Source organism: Mustela nivalis (genome assembly GCF_964662115.1).
Source record: "Mustela nivalis genome assembly, chromosome: 1".
NCBI lineage: Eukaryota > Metazoa > Chordata > Mammalia > Carnivora > Mustelidae > Mustela > Mustela nivalis.
Genome location: NC_139020.1, coordinates 54,196,448 through 54,213,339, shown reverse-complemented (window position 1 = coordinate 54,213,339; position 16,892 = coordinate 54,196,448). Strand labels below are relative to the sequence as shown.

Sequence of the window (16,892 nt, the reverse complement as noted above, 5' to 3'; positions counted from 1 at the left end):
CTGAATGACCTTGTCAGGGGATGCCAAGGGCAGGGATGGTATACAAAATATTTAAGAGGCAGGGGTGCTAAATGATCAGAAGGGATGTGGTCCAGGGGCCACATCTTGCAGGCCCCTTGCTGCGTCCTTCAGTTGCTGAAGGATCAAGGGAACCCGGGGATGCTGGGAAAGTTGCAGCAAGGGTACACAGGGGGTTTGGGTCGCAGTTTTTTACTAACAATGGGAAGTATTTGGTATTTTATTAGCAGGACTGCTGTACTGGTGGAAACTGGCTGAGCATCACTGCTGCTTGTGGGAGCTCATCAGTGTCCTGAGTAAAGCTGTCTCTGTTGCATATTTCCTGATGTAAGAGACCGTCCTGGGCCTGCTCTCTGCCAACCCCGCACCCTATGACTATCTTGCCTGATCACACTCAACTGCTTTCTCTTTGTCGACTTGACCTGTGAAAACTCATGCATCTTTACATTGCCAAAACGGAGAGTACAGCAGGCTATTACAAGCCTCTCCCGCAGCCAAATTCCTCCAGTTCTTTTCTCACTGGTCAAACAGGTGCAAGGCATAGCACTAAGTCTATGTCTACAACATTTCCTGCTTCTAATCAAAGAATGAGAAGATACCTCTTGCAGATACCCTCTGATCTTTAACAAAGTTTTTCTTAGAGCTGCCTTCACTTTGCTTGATATGGGGCAGGGATAAAGAGTGGAAAGCACTTCTTTCCTTTCCTCCTCAGGACAGGGAGAAAGGCCAAAATATTCTGGGTAACTGGAAAGTCTTTGATAGCCACCCCCCCCACCACTGATGACTTGGGGTTAGGATGGGAATGAAAGAAGAAACCCCTGGAATGGCATATGGGGCAGTAGTTGGATCAGACCATCTCTTTATAAATCCCAAAAGAGTATCTGGCCCACATTAAAGGTGGCTTCCTGGTGGATTTCCCTTTGGTATGTGTGACTTTAAAGCTGTATTTCCATATTTCAGAAAACAGCACCAATTCTGGGCAAGAGGAAAAATCCTCCTCCATATCCTGTTATACTTATTTCAAGAGATACCCCAAATAATTAAATATTATATTCAGTTCAAGAAAAATGAATGCTGGAACACTGAAAAGAAATAAAAGAAAAGAAAAGAAAAGAAAAAGAAAAAAAAAGAAAAATGATTATCAAATACACATGGAATAAAAAAAATTAAGGAAGCATATTTCTACTGGTGATTATTTGGAGATGCTGATTAATCCATTGTGCACATATTTATGTTTAATTAGAAACTGGGAAGGATTTAGAATGTTATTCTAAAACAGTCTATTAGCATTATGGTATGATATTCATGTGGTGCAAATAATAATGTGAGATTTTCTTGGTAAATTATTTTTTAGCGACCCTGTTTTATCAAAAGCATATATTTTTACTCAGATGTTACAAGAAACCAAGTCTGAGTATAAGCTGATTTGCTATAATTGGAATAGGCTTATTGCAGTCATTTTACCCCTTTAAAATTATGATACCAGCATTCAAACATCTGTTAAACCATAGCATCTGTTTCATATTTGGGATGCATCCCTACAAATTAGAAGAATGTTCTTTTTAATGAGCTCTGATTTAATAGGGAATCCTTTTTTTTCTTATAACGGTTATGCCAAAGAAAGAAAATGAGAAGACAAAATCATCTCTCTAGCACCCTCCATAGCAAAGTACCTGAAAGAATCATATATTTCTAGTATAAAATGATTCATTACAGATACATTAATATGAGAGTTAACTTGTTTTATAATTTAGTGTTGTTATGTATATATTATGTTTGTATGTAAATGTGCATGTGTGTGTACACACAAACAGGGAAATGCAGAGAGCACCATACATTCATTTTATTTAAGAAAAGGTGTCACTTCTTTCAAATACATTGTCTTGACAATCTATAGGGTCTTAAAAATACTAAATTCATCACCTTGTAGTCTCTCTTTACAAAGAGTTGTTTGCTCCAACTCCAAAGGAGCACTTGTTGCCAGATCTTTACTGTTTCAGTTTTACCTGAAGTAGTACTTGGCCAATGACTCACTCGGTTCTTTTTTAAATGATTCCTAAGATCTTTGGAAGTTTTCTAGTCATTTGTAGACCTCTATTTGGGTCTGATTTTTGTCTAACAAGAACCATGTCAGCTTAATGTCAGACAACAAAGGGTTCATTTGTTCCACTGTTTATATACTTTACTGTTTCAGGCCTCTGTATTTTTCTATTTCTAATGTGGGCCTGGCTAGACTTTAAAAGCTTCATTTAAACACATTTAAAACTCCTAGATTTTTATGATATAAGCTACCATAAAATTTAAAAAATAATAGGTTGTCCCATTAAATTTAATAAACTACAAAGGCTTTATAAAAAGAACCGTATCTCTCTCTCTCTCTCTCTCTCTCACACACACACACACACCCTCAGAAGGAACTAACTGGAAGGAAGCCAGAAAAATGAAAGAAAAGAAAAAGTTCAATATAAGAGATATCTGGTCACCCATCTTGTGCCTCCTAATTTGTCTCACGGAAAAAGTAAACTGTTATTATCGTGTCCTAGTGCTACAGATATTTCTTTCACAGAAAAAAGGCAGAGCAGCAGCATGGTCCCTGCCTACACTCTACCACCAACTGCTGTTGGCACCTTTCACACCAACCCCATCCCCCACCAAGCAAGGGCTCTCTGTTCCTCACAGATTTATAAAAGCACATTTTCTACTTTGCCAAAGGAACAGCGGCATTTTATACCCACATCATATCAAGCATACAACTGACAGGTGTTACAAAATCAGATTTTAAAATATGTCATTTGAATTCTTCACTTAAAAAACAAGTCACCAAAAAAACCCACCCCACAACAAAAACAACAACAAAGAAAAACACCCCCAAATTAAAACATTAACCACCTGGTTTAAAAGTAGTGTCTTCTAGGAATTTAAGGATGTTAATAGGAGAATCTGAGGAGAGAAACATGACTCAGGCCATTCTCCTGGGTCCAGGCTGGACTTACTTCACAGTGTGGGACAAAAACTGACCTTATTTTACAATACTACCTGTGAAAAAAGATTCTGCAATTTCCCTGTGTCCCCTTTTTCTGTGCTTACTGACTTTTCATAACAAAACTCCTTTTTTTTCCTATGAAAAAGCTAACCCTCTCATGGCTGAAAATTAGACCTAACACCACAGTCTGGTCACTGGTGAAATGGCACAGTTTAAAGAATGCTGCAATGATGAACTTTTTTTGTGGGTTCCACCTCTGCAGATCTTATTTCTAAATATTGTTAGAAACTTGCCTCTGCCAGCTGAAAGAGTGCGGACTTCCCACAGCGCTTCACAGGCTCGGCACCACCCAACTGTGAAGTGTTCGAAGAAATCTATATTGAAAAAACAATTCACATAAAGAATGTTAATTGTGTTATCAGAATCTTTGTTTCCTCTTCACACACACCCAGGAACTTTCTTTTGTTTATGAGAACATCACCATTCCCAAGTATCGAGTAATTTTAAATGTGTCCTACTTGGGACAATTTTTGAAACCAAATGTAATCAACAACCTCAAAAACAGTAACAAAAACCAGGCGTGGCTGGGACAGCGGTTAAATGATGAGTATTATCTTCTATACTGCAGGCTTTAAACTTACAAGATAAACATTTCCATTTCTATACAAATACCAACTCATCAGCTGGCGAAATACAAGGGATTTAGAGTCATTTAGTCTGTACCAAAGCAACAAGTTTTGTCCCATTTTGTTCTTTAGGAATGTATTTGGCAAAGACAGCCTTGTTAGTCAACAAATACTTTTTTGAGAATCCAATATGAACTAGGGAATTACGGCAGGAGCTGGGGACGCTAAGAGTTTTACATAAACATTGGCCCTAGCTCTGAGAGAACATTCTCAAGCATATATAAAGATGGATAGTCAAGACCACACTTCTAAGTCAGAGAGTTAAGGCCTACGTTGGGGCATACCAACACATACACCGTTACACTGCCCACAAGCTCTCCTGCAAATGTGACCAAAGAGCAGCTGTGCCATAACATGTAACTGCACTGTCCTTCATTCTTATACGAACACTTTATTTTCTATTTCTAGCCTAACTTAGTAAGAAGCTGAGGACATACATTCTTAAGGATCTTTATAAAGTATTCTTCTCCTGGAGAAGTTCTGTCATCATTAGAGGAGCTAGCTCTGGTGTAAAGCTTTTCATATTGGCGATTCTGAATTCTTTCTCAATTTAAGACAGAGGTATCTCTTAGTTCAGTTTAGGAAGCAGTCCTGCCTGGTGTCTGCATCCTTACAGGTGACCCCCAACTCCCACAGGGAGTTCTGGGGAGCTGTCAGCTCGGAGAGAGACGGGGAGCTTACTGCTAGAGAGAATTTTCTCTTTGTAGAGGCAAATACTTAATAAGCTACCCGGAACATTTAGAAGGGGCTAGTTTATGGAATAAGGACTTTTTTCTTCCTAGGTACTATCAATTTTAACAGTTCTTTGCTATTTATCTCAACCACTTCTTCTTAGAAAATTAAATAAGTGGGAGGGGCACCTGGGTAGCTCAGTCGGTTAAGCATCTGACTTTGGCTCAGGTCATGGCTCCAGGGTGCTGGGATCAAGCCCCACATTGGGCTCCCCGCTTAGCAGGGTGTCTGCTTCTCCTTCTCTCTCTACTCCCCTGCCCCCTCCACTCCTGCTCTCTCTTTTTCTCTCTCCAGTAAATAAATAAAATCCTAAAAAACAAACAAACAAACAAACAAAAACCTATTTGAAAATTAACTAAATGGGGCTCAATCTTTCTGAAGTCTGGAATATTTTCTTCTAGCTAAATTTTCTCTGATATGTGCCACTTCTATTTTTTTCTAGACAAGCTGAATTTAATTACTCACCTTATCACTAAACTAAGAGAAAAAACATCACCTATCAATGACTTGAGGGAATGAAATACTGAATATAGATGTCAGTGTTTTGAACCAAGGTTGTATAAATGAAAGAACATGATCTTTGTGTCAGGCAGACACGTCTTCATTATTTTATGCTGTGCTGACTTAACAAAATAATCAAGACTCTGAGTCTCCTCTACCTCATCTTCAAAACAGAATCAGTAATACCTGCCCCATATTACGGTTGTGAAGTTTAGATTTTATGTTAATGAAGAGTCTGGCAAAGTGCTGGGTTCATATTATGCTCTCAATAAATGGTGCAATTATTAACAAGAATTTATCATTAGTAACATGAATAAAAATAAACTTTCTTAGTATAGTTTTAAAAATTTGTTACATACAGAAGTAGGAATGGAATTAAAAACTGCAATGTTAGAGGATAATTTCTAAAAATCTGTAGAATTTTAATCTATCACATAGTCACATGACACTCTCCAGAATCACTAGCGGGCGGGCGAGTATGGCATTGCTGCACTAAGCCAGGATGGGGTGCACTTCTAGATCTCCTAATGGCGCCCTTTCCTGTCACCTGTGTTGCTGGAGGTTTATGCTCCTCACTCAGTACCACACATTGTGTGTGGTCAACTGTGGGCTTGATGAAGAAAGTCCGACTGCACTGTCTGCCACCCGACTTCATGCACAGTTGTCTGAGTTGAGGCTTGAGAATGGTTCTTCGCCTTTCAAAAGGAACCGCCATCTGTGTCTCGTAAGGCCTAGTTCCCTCATTACCCATGGGAGGATTTTTTCCTATGTGGAGGTCTAAGGAACATTTCCAAAGGAGCTCCTGTGGGGTAGGTTCAATGTATTTTGGTAGCCCAACACTTCCTGAATCAGCAACCAATACAATATTCATGGAGTAACTCTGGTGAGATAGGCTTTCTAAAAGCGTCTTTGGCTTCTTAATTTTTTTTGGTGTAGGGGGCGTGAAGAAAAACTGGACATTGTTAATGCTATGCTTGGTCCTTATCTTGATTTCTTGGCAACATTTGATGTGGCTGACCCTTCCTTTGAGAAACTCTTCTCTGGGCTTCCATTGCTGGAGAATCCTGGTTTTCTTCCTACCCATCCTCCCCCCATTCCTTATTGTTCTCCTTTCTCTGGTGATCCCATAAATGCTTTTCCTCAAGATTTTGTCTTTTTATTTACACATTTTCTCTTACTAATCTGATCGGCTTCATTAGAATTTGTACAATGCTGAGTTGCGATACTACTGCAGATGCCCACCATTTTTTTTTCCTATTTAAGAGACTTACACATCCTTTCAAGTAAGAACAATACCATTAATATTTTTTTTTTTCCAATGTCTGGTCACCTGGTAGAGGGAAGTATATGCTATGTTTTACTTCTGGGTAGGGGACACTAGTGGACCATATTGAATAGTACATTCTTGGCTTTTTTATTGTCCTCAAACTGGATGGCACTTGCCAATCGGTTAACTCCACCACAGTTTCTCTTCTGGCTAGTATATACTGTTTGGATAAACAAGGGTGTAATAGTACGTGAAGTACAGCGAAAGTGCTAAGAAAAATGATCATCCTGGATGTTAAACTGCTCGTTTTATAGCTGCCTGAGGTAGGGGAACCACACCAAGGAAACAGGTAGTAAAGATCAAAAGCAAATTAGGTAATAGTGGATGTTTTTTGCAATTATGAGGGGTATCATAAAACACTGCAGCCTGGTAAGGAATGACTGATAATTACTTAATGAATAAAAAAATATTTTTAAAAAACCCCAAATGAACAGTATGGGATGACTGGTCTTTCTTACCTTAAAAGAAATATTAATGCTTCTAATAAAACACATAATACTTTCATACTGATTAGCTGCAGTGTGAGTATATGGTTTTTGTCGAGTGTAATATTCTGTAACATATTGAACAGTCCATCATCAAAATGAATGCATTAAATTTGCACCTATTGTTTATATCCAACTGTGGCAATGTCTTAAATTTGGTGAGATGATGGTTGTATTTATATTGGCAAAGTAAATACTTTCTAAGGGAAGTTTTAATGTCCAAACTTATTGGTATAAATCATCCAGATTAGTTTTCTGTCTTCAAAGAAAATATGTAATATTTCAATGCAAAGATCTATTTTAGGTGTAAGAGTCAGCCACACAACAGAAAGAACATGTGAACTGGTCATGGCTTTCAGACTCTTTAGATAATAGAAGACAATAGCTCCCTTCTGGCATTACATGTGGTTATTAGTCTACAGTAAATAAGATCTAAAATGCGATGGATGTGTCACTCTACCTGTAAACAACAAAAGATGCAGATAGGAAACTCATTTTGACCAATGTAATGGATTAGAGCCTGGGAACACGACAGCTCTTCAAAGTGGGCCCAGCTGAATGTAGGTGAGGTATGAGTATCAGCAAGGATTGGAGACAGGCTGAAATGGGGGACAGGCTCTGCACTCTGTATTTCTTTCTAGATCTTGTCAAGTAGATGTATTTTCCTCCCTTTAAACATAAACCTTTCATGAGGAATATATAAACAAAATGTTCTTTATTCAGGTTCATGATTCCAAGTTTGTTAACTTCAATGAGTTTTGAAACTATCAAATTTGGTTAATAAAGAAAAAAACCACTTCAACTTAAAGAAATGCCCAGGGCTGACTGTTTCTAAAAAAGGGTGTCTCTAGGATAACTATTTTCCACAATAAATGGCCCTGTGCCAAGAGAAGATCTAGCTAACCTCTTCCTAGAGTTATATATGTTTGTAAATCAAATAAACAGGAATGGACTCTAGGAATTTTGCATGCCTAACCTTAATATTACAAAGCTAAACATTTTTAAAGACTAAATCGTTTCCTAATCATAGAAACACTCACTTTTCTCTAAGTGTACTGAAATCCCTCTGAAAAGAGAGGGAGTCCAAGTGGGCTCCTGAGTAGAGTTCTATTATGTGCCCGTCCTTTTTTCTCTTCATCCCTTCCCTATAAGGTCCAGAGATACTAGGAAGTACCTTAACAAGGACGAGCTAATAACTCAGAGTAAAAATTATACTATAGAGCAGTGGTCTCAAATTGTGGTTTCCAACAGGAAAACTTGTTAGAAATGCAAATTCTTTTTTTTTTTTTTAAAGATTTTATTTATTTATTTGACAGAGAGAGATCACAAGTAGGCAGAGAGAGAGAGGAGGAAGCAGGCTCCCTGCTGAGCAGAGAGCCTGATGTGGGACTCGATCCCAGGACCCTGAGATCATGACCTGAGCCGAAGGCAGCGGCTTAACCCACTGAGCCACCCAGGCACCCAGAAATGCAAATTCTGAGGCCCCACACCAGACTCAATAAGTGAGAAACCCTGGAAGTGAGGCCCCACAATCTGTTTGAAGAAGCCTTTGAGGGGACTCCAATGCATTTTTAAAGTTTGAGAACCTCTACTATAAACTAATTAAAACAAGAATTTCAAGAATCTTTCTGTTTTCTCAAAGGTGATGGGTGTTACATGAAATAATTATAAAGGCTTTAGGGATATGATTATAGTTAGTAATTACAGCCTGTTCTATTTCTACTGAAATATATGTGCTTATAGCAGATTTTAGTAGATAATTTTATTAGTTCATCTTGTTAGCTCTTGTTTGGCCTTGAATTAACCAAACCCCAAATGAGGCTAACGATGTAGTCAGATCTTACGATGACAGAGACTGAAACTTAGGGTTCTCTTGGGCCAGTTGAGACAAGTGACTAGAGAAGTTATATATCCTCAGAGAACCGTGTACTCAATTTATATAATCATATGTAACAGTTACAAGTAGTAACTGTAGAGGCCACTTTTAGGCAAAAAGGCTTGAGCAATGGACTGTAGAAAAGGCCTATCACAACCCCATGGATGGATACAGACGGGCCCACTGGACCCACCTCACAATATCCAGAGGCCCTCACTGGCCCATGGGCTATTTATCCTCACCTTTCCTCCAAACAGCCCCCACCCCCTGCCTCTGCAGACAGCCTCTCCTCCCCGAATCTGCCTACTGTTCCCTTCCAGTATGTTCCATAAACTTCTATCTCCTTTGTTCTGCCAAACAATCTGTGGATTCTTGTCACCACCTGTGTCACCGGCTTTCACCAGATTGTTGTTTCACATTGGGGGCCCCTATCACAACAATAACCGAGTATATAATAATTTAATTGCCTTAGGAATGAAAACGGCTCATATTATCAATCTATGCAAAATATAACCAGGAAAAACAATATACTGAGTTGACAGGGGGAATTACATTTGATTCTCGGGCAAAACATTTCATTTTGGTTTTCCGACTGCACATGCCTTCCCCTCTGTTATGAGGTCTTGAAACAGCACTAATAATTTTCAGGTTAACAATTTTTTAATCCTCTCTCATGATCAAAACCCAAAACCCTCAGAAGACCAGTGCTACTGAGTAGAGGAGTGAAATCTGTACACATCTCCCTGCATAGGTCTCAAGTGAGAAAAGGTTCTTTTCTTTCCTAGGGAAGAAAAAACTGTTCTCATGCTTTAAGGAGTGAGCATACTTAGCAGCAAGGAAGCATTAATCAGTTTAGGAGAGGCTCAGATCTCATTCTCCAGAATCAAGTGGTAGTCGCTATTACATCATCAAACTAGTCCCTCAGAGCTGCCCAGGGCTTCAGGAACTCCTCATAAATATGGTAATAGTATCACTTAAATAACAATCACGCTCTGAGTGGAGATAACTGTTGGAAACACCAGCTGTGATATCCCATATTGACATTTTAAATGAAGCTGAATACTCTTGGTAGTTAATGTATATCAGGTGTGTCAAAGATGAGCCATTACCTTTCTAATCCAGCTACAGAATGTAGAATTTAATCAAACAGTATGGCAAATACCTTCTGTTTTGAGGAAAATATTTCTAAAAAGTTGCATGGGGCTGGCTTAAGTATTAAGATTAAAACCAAATTTAGTCACCAAACCAAAATTCCTTTTTAACTCTTAAAAAAAATTACTAGTATCAAATAAATGGATGTTACCAACTGCAAGAAATATTAAAACAATTTCCTCAGACTGGAAATAACAGTCTGCTTATCATAATGACAGATTATAATAAAATCTTAATTTATTCAGATTCATCAAGCAAATTGTTTTTCCTAAGTGGTAGTATTATATGACATTTTTGTTACCAGTTTTATAGAATAGCCCTCAACAACTAAAGCAAATATTGTGGCAGAGAATCCCAACTGATATCCAAGCCAACTGGTGGCATAAAGTCACAGTGGCTGACCCTAATGTCCCAAGAAGCAGCAGTATTTCTTTTTTTTAATATAAAAGCTGAAAGTAATTTTTCCTCATTTTCAAAGTAGCATGCTGGGTTTTCTCCTGCCAAAAGGATATCATTTTACATTTCATTTATGCAGCATTCTTCATTCAAATGAATCAAAATGATTCAATACATCAATATTAAACAGAATGGTACTGCTTGTCATTTTCGCTCAACCCTTCAAAAAACTGCTTAGTTTATGATATATATTTTTGGTTGGAATTACTAAAGAAGGGGAAAGACCTAGGGCAGACACCATCTTATTTTCATGACCTGTATACACTTTATTACTTGTCATAGAGTGCTCATCAGAAATGAGCAGCCTATGGCTGAGGCCAGGGATTTTGTGGCAAGCATGTCAGATGTGCTTCTCCACACCAACTAAGTAAGCGAGCACTCTCTGGTGTATGCTCTTTCTCTGGCTGATAATCTGAGATCCTGCGAGAGCTGACCTGCTCTAAACCTGGGATTAAATGCTACTAAAGATGCACCACTGCATCCACTGTGAGTCTTTCATAAATCACAGCATCTAATTTCACTACTGGAAACATTTAATAAATTGGAATCCTATGGATGTGGACAGCAGTTTTTTCCAAAGCTTTTAAAATAAATTAAGAACAAGGTAAAATGAAACAAATGAATTACTGGAAAGTGTCTATTCTAAATGAACTCCGTAATGAATGCTTATAAAATGAATGCAAAATATGGAGCTGTTCTATGATTACAGCAAAGGCAGCAAAAAGCATTAAGTATTCCCTTATGTGCATTATATTCGTAATGGCAAGAGGCATGCCTAAAGTTCATTGTATGTTATTAAAACTCCATTCTAGTATTTCCTGAGCTCAGTAAGTTTCTCAGCCCAATAATCATTTAAAAAAAAGAGGCAATACCTCTGCAAACTGAAACAAGGCTGATGCTTGACACTGTTTTGAAGGAGTATCAGGGTGGGATGAACTTGAAGATATCTGAAAGGAAACAAGTAATTTTTAATGCACAAGGACATTTTCTCATATCAGACTAATAGATTCTGCCATATATTTCCACTGTAGACACTGATAAAGATTAAGACATGAATCATCACCCTTAATGCCTTTTAGAAGAACAGTATTTATAAATGATAAAGGAAGACAAAGGCCATGTTTCTAAAAACAGATGACTGGAAGAACAAAAGACCAAGTTTGGCTCATTTGCCATGTCTCTTGTAGGGTATCAGGTATGCTGCAGCCAGCCGTGGAGGAGACGTGAGATGAACTGCTTTATTTCAATATATTTTTTAAAATATTATTAAAAGCTGGAAGCTGCAGGAAAAGCCAGTTGCTCTCTCTTCCCTACACCACTCCCCCCAAGCTGTTCTCTATTTAGAGGCAGCTGGGAAACAGTGTTGGAGAAGCATATGGATGTGGCTCTGGGTATCTGGGATTGAATCTTAGCTGACTCCTCACCAGCTACATGACCTTGGGCAGCTCAGCTTATCTTTCTAAAACTTATTTTTTCCCAACTATAAATTGATGATAATGATGAAGAGAATAATCCCCATTTTACAGGATTACGGGGAAAAGAAAAGCTACAGAAGACACTGGCATTGCACCAGCATTCAAGAAATTATTCACTGAAGAGGAATAGCATTTCTTTTGCAACACCATGCATGCCTACATACACACACTCTCTCTCATCCACTCTTCAGGCATCTGACAGTGGATAGAGGATTCTGCCATACCACAGCTGGTTCTACTAGGAGGCCTTTCGTTTCCACTTGGTAATTATGGTAGCCTCTTTAAAAGTTTGCTCTGATGGCCCCATGGAAATACTTTTCAAAGAACTTTTGAGAACAAGGTCAGTTATTAATTTTGCTTCCAAAGTGAAAAAGACTTCTATCCAGCTACAAAATGGGGAGAAATTGAGTTACAAGAGCAAAAGGCCTGGGCGTTACGAATTCAGTCCATTCCCGGTCCCATAAAAGTATTTTCCTTTAATTTACTGTGCTCACCAACTGCATCAAAGGGTACTTACTAAGCAACAAATGCACCTTAATTAATCAGAATTCTTCGATCAGAGAAGTAGTTTTTTTCCCTCTTAATTAAGTTAAGCTGGTTGGAAAAACCATGGAGGCTGTCAGTGAAATAGTATCAAAGTAATGTTTAGGGATGAGAAAGAATAAGAAAAGAGACTGATGGAACTACTGACTTTATTCACTGCTGAAGCCATTAAGAAAATTTTAATGCCACTATAATGAGACATATAAGCATCTTTAGAATAAGTATCAATAAAAAAAAAATAAATCCAGATCTATTGAACAAACTACATATAAACAGACCATTGTGGATAAATAAAATTTAGCCAAGTATTTTAAAGACATGTTAAGGTAAAATTACACTCTTCTTGGTTAGACCATGAAACCTATCATTTCAAATGAGCTCCATGTGCAAGTGTGACAGACTGCAAATATGAATCCACAAGGATTTTCCTGAAGTCCTGGGTAGGTCTTACTTCAGAGAGCATTTTTCATTCCCATGCACCCTCAATAAAAGTTAGGAAAATAATTAGTTTATGCCTAGGTTAATTGCCTAACCTACAGTTCTTTGAGGGTTAAGACAATGAATGAAATGAAGAGAAACACCATCATCAACCATCTAGATTTTTGAAAAGCATTTCACAAGTTTCTAAACAAAAGGATTTACTTGTAAATTAATATTGGGTTAAAGAGATACTCAGTTAATCACATGAATAGAGAGCTCCTGAAGAAGTATCAGATTTGAGATAGGGACTCTTTATATAAAAGCAAAAGAGTTAGGGATCTCTTTGGACTCCTAAGTGTGCTATAGAATCCACAAAAATGCACGTATGCCAACACACCTAAATGTTCACAGGAAATTTTAGGGTTCATTAGATCTTTTGAGGTTTAGGGGCCCCTGGTCAAGCATCTCTGCTTTCAAAGTTGGGACCAAGATTATTTAACATCTCTACAACTACTGTTTAAAAACTGAGTGCACAGCGAATCCTCTCTGACATTAAATTCTTAAGGAAACAATATACAAAACATTTGTAATTCACAGCATATCTCACACGGTCAGAAAGAAAAGTGATAGATAAGGAATATGTGAGCAAATACGTATTCTAACATTCTGGTGATACCAGCAAGGCATTTACACATATTACAAACAATGTCTGAAAAGGAATGGCCTCTGCCTTTGTGAACAGTAGTTTTGCCAATAAAATGTTGAGAACCACCAGAAAAGGGCACTGGAGAGGGAAAAAAAAATATGAAACTAAAAATATGTTCGCTTTGTCCAAAACCTAACACAATGGCAAATGTTAGGAAGGGTTATATCAAGACAGTGTGAGAGAAGGTCTAGTATAAAAGACAATTCAAATGATCATGGGAAGATCAGTTGGGTTAAGGTTTAAGAAAATTAATAATGATGGCTCCATATTAAGTTCTATGATAAACGAAGATATTTTGGGAAGCAGTCTTAACCTTACAGACTTCCTATTAAGGATAATATGCTTTCCTGCACATCTCTGAAGCAATGTTAGAAACATATTGAGTCAAACAGGTTTGATAAAAGACACAGGACTTTGAAAATTGCCAAATGCATGCTAATGTCTCAATTAAGAGCCAAGGGTACTTAAAAAAAAGAAAGGAATGCATAGCCAATAACCATGAGTGGATTACATCTTCTGATTTAGCACCTGATAAATTAACAGCTAATAAATGACAGAGTTCTAACAATAATTCAATTGTATCCTGAATTTTACTATATTCATAAACAAAAATTAATGGTACAGTTTAAATATATTTACTGTGACTTAATAACAAGCTCCTATAGACATAAAGTACATAAAGTTATTCCTTAATTAGGAGACTCTGGAGTTCCAAAATACCTTTTCCAAAATTTGACTCTCTTTTCCCATCTACGTTAAGTAAGCTAAGGAGAATTCTTCAGTACTTTCAGTTACTGTCATCAGTCTAAATTTAAGCTCACATTATAATCTCATTAAGTATGAACTGTAATACATTACCTCAGCAAACTGAAATAAGGGGGACTTCTGACGTAATTCAGGGGATTCTGAAACATCCTGTCTACAAGTGCCAGAGGATATCTGAAACGAAGAAAGATGGTATGAGACATCATAGAGATAGTTTCTGGAAGACAACAGATGAACAAATGCCACTTCAAACATTCCTGTTGGAGAAGAGAATAGTTTTCATTCACCCAACTGAGGCAAACTATGACAAAACAGCAGTTACAGTCCACCAAGTTTCATACAAAGCGCCATCCAACAGTTCAATAATGCAATGAAAAGCAGAAGATGGACAAGACAATGCATTTTAGAAAAGTTAATATCCATTGTGGCTTTCTGTCACCAATTCCAAAAAATACCTACTTCTTTTGTGTTCTACGTTTCCTCAATATTTTGTATCATTGAACTGCATGAAAACACAAATGGGATTTGATAATATAAAACATTTGCAAAAACAAAACTAAAATCAAATTCTGGTTTTCTTGGTGTTCATGTGTTTATACACAAACCCTAATCATAGAATAGTATTTACCTAAGAATATTTTCTTTTATTATACATATTTTCCTTGCACTAGTCACTGCATTGGGTAAACATTTAGGGCTCTATAATATTTATTTGCGATCTTTATTACTAACAACATTTATAGAAATACCACTGGATTTTAAAAAAAATTCTTGTTATTAATCAAGTATTCTTGTCAGGACACACACTTCCTTCTTTTATTCTCACTACTAAAACTGACCTATCTCTGCCATTTGGGTGACATAATCACATAGACAGCCAACTGTAATTCAAATGTCTTGAGAGTCAAGGAATGTTGAGAGAACAGTATGATTATTCCTCTCATCTGACTCTTTTTACAAGTGAAGGAACTAAGGACCAGAGAAGTAAACAATATCTCCTCTCCTCCAACATTCAATAATCCCCTTATTCTATCACCACAAGGCATAAATATTTGTTTATTGTTCATCTTCTTCCTAGGGCTTTGTTTAATTAAGAATGTTCAACTTTGCCTGCTCACAAGGTCAACAAGTATTTTAAATAAACTAAAAAAAGTTTGACGTGTCTTCTAAATCCTAAATCAGTGTGTCCTCTTAGTTCCCTTCCTATGTGACAAGGTTAGGAAGTCTTAGGGAAAAAGTTATGTTTTATTACAGAGAAAAACAAGTTAAAAATAGTTTTAAATAAACATATTTCTGACAATAAAATAATCTATGTTCACTGCTGCAAATCTGAGAAAAACCCAAAAACTGAAGTACAGAAGAAAAATCGACAGTACTATCTCCAGAAGATAAGCACTGTTAATACTTATATATATTCTCCCAAGATAGATAACTTCATCAAAATTGAGACGCTGTACTACAGTTAAAGAACGCTTTTTATATGATTTTTCCTGTGTTGTTAAAGCTTTTCCAATGTAATTTTAAGAGCTGCAAATGATGATATTATGTGGTTGAATCTTATGGAAACAGATGACAATCACCCAGGTTATGTTCCTAAAAATGGAGTTTCTCACTAAACCTCTTTATTAGACACTTAAGATATGTTCCTCTAACATTATCATAGGTCACTGGGCAGGAACCAGCATCTGAAATTTCAATTGCCATCTCTGTATTTGAAAGAGTAATGGCCATCTTCTTCCAGTGATGAACTCCAGAGAAGGTGCAGAAGCTTTCTTTCATTTGCCACCTGTGGTCTGGCTGCCAAAGACCTGCTCCCTATCACTTGACTAATTGACAAATTGTATACCAAATGGCCCAATCAATGGTATTATTTACTTCCCAAGAATTTGAAGCCAAGGAGACACAAAATGCACTAAAAAGAAGGCCAAAGAACTCTGAAATTACTAGCCACAAAGGATTCCTTCACTGAAAGGAATACTTGAATAAAATATAGCTTTATCTAGGAATGATGAAGAAATGATGAAGAAAAATCAACACTACCTTGGTTTATAAAGAAATCATTTATGTGTAGCTCCAGATATCTTGGTAAATAATCAATAATTTTTAAAAAATCAAGCCTAGGATTAAATTAAAATTATGAAGGGTCTTAAAACTTAGTAATATAGATTGCACATGTGACAATCTACAAAAGATAGTTGGAATCAAATATATTTAGGGTAGCTAAACTGCATAAAGTCTATATTATATAAATTCTTACTTCAGATAGCTATTTCACCACACACGATAAAGTTACCAGTTACCAGTTATGAGAAGATTAGTTACCCTATGGCTTAGAGTTCATATGAACTATAAGAAGAAAAGTCAACTCTCTCTTCAAGTGCTGTTTATAGATTATTTGGCCATAACGATACAAGTCACAAAATTTTAAAGTTAAATGAGACCCTCTGCAAATCATTAAAATGGATGGTCATCAATACAACTTTCTATCTGAATAGAGAATTCAAATGTAAGTAATTATCAAGGCAACTGTAATCCTCCACACATTATATTAATTGGGCTATGAAATCAAGGAAGTCTACATATGCATGTTTGTGCTCACCACATACCAGATACACAGCAGATGAACAGTGAGTATCTGTTAACTGCCTTGGTTCTGTTTGTGTGTGGAAACAAAGAAATCTCAATGACCTGGCCAGGAATCACACAACAAAGACTGACCAATGGTTAAAATAGCAGAACAGAATCACTAAGCTATGCACCTCAAAGA

At 37.1% G+C, this 16,892-nt stretch overlaps 1 protein-coding gene across 12 annotated transcripts in view; it reads right to left on the bottom strand.

The window, feature by feature from the left end:
- Positions 1-16,892, bottom strand: part of BBX (BBX high mobility group box domain containing) — a 278,064-nt gene that overhangs the window by 50,461 nt on the left and 210,711 nt on the right. For 10 of the 12 annotated variants that reach the window (XM_082696957.1, XM_082696949.1, XM_082696954.1 and 7 more), the window contains 3 exons: positions 14,219-14,299; positions 11,089-11,163; positions 3,295-3,375 (listed from right to left, as the gene is read on the bottom strand). In XM_082696957.1, the coding sequence (XP_082553083.1) occupies positions 3,295-3,375; positions 11,089-11,163; positions 14,219-14,299 (237 nt within the window). The remainder of the gene's footprint in view (positions 1-3,294; positions 3,376-11,088; positions 11,164-14,218; positions 14,300-16,892) is intronic. The other 2 variants (XM_082696959.1, XM_082696960.1) reach the window with 1 other exon arrangement.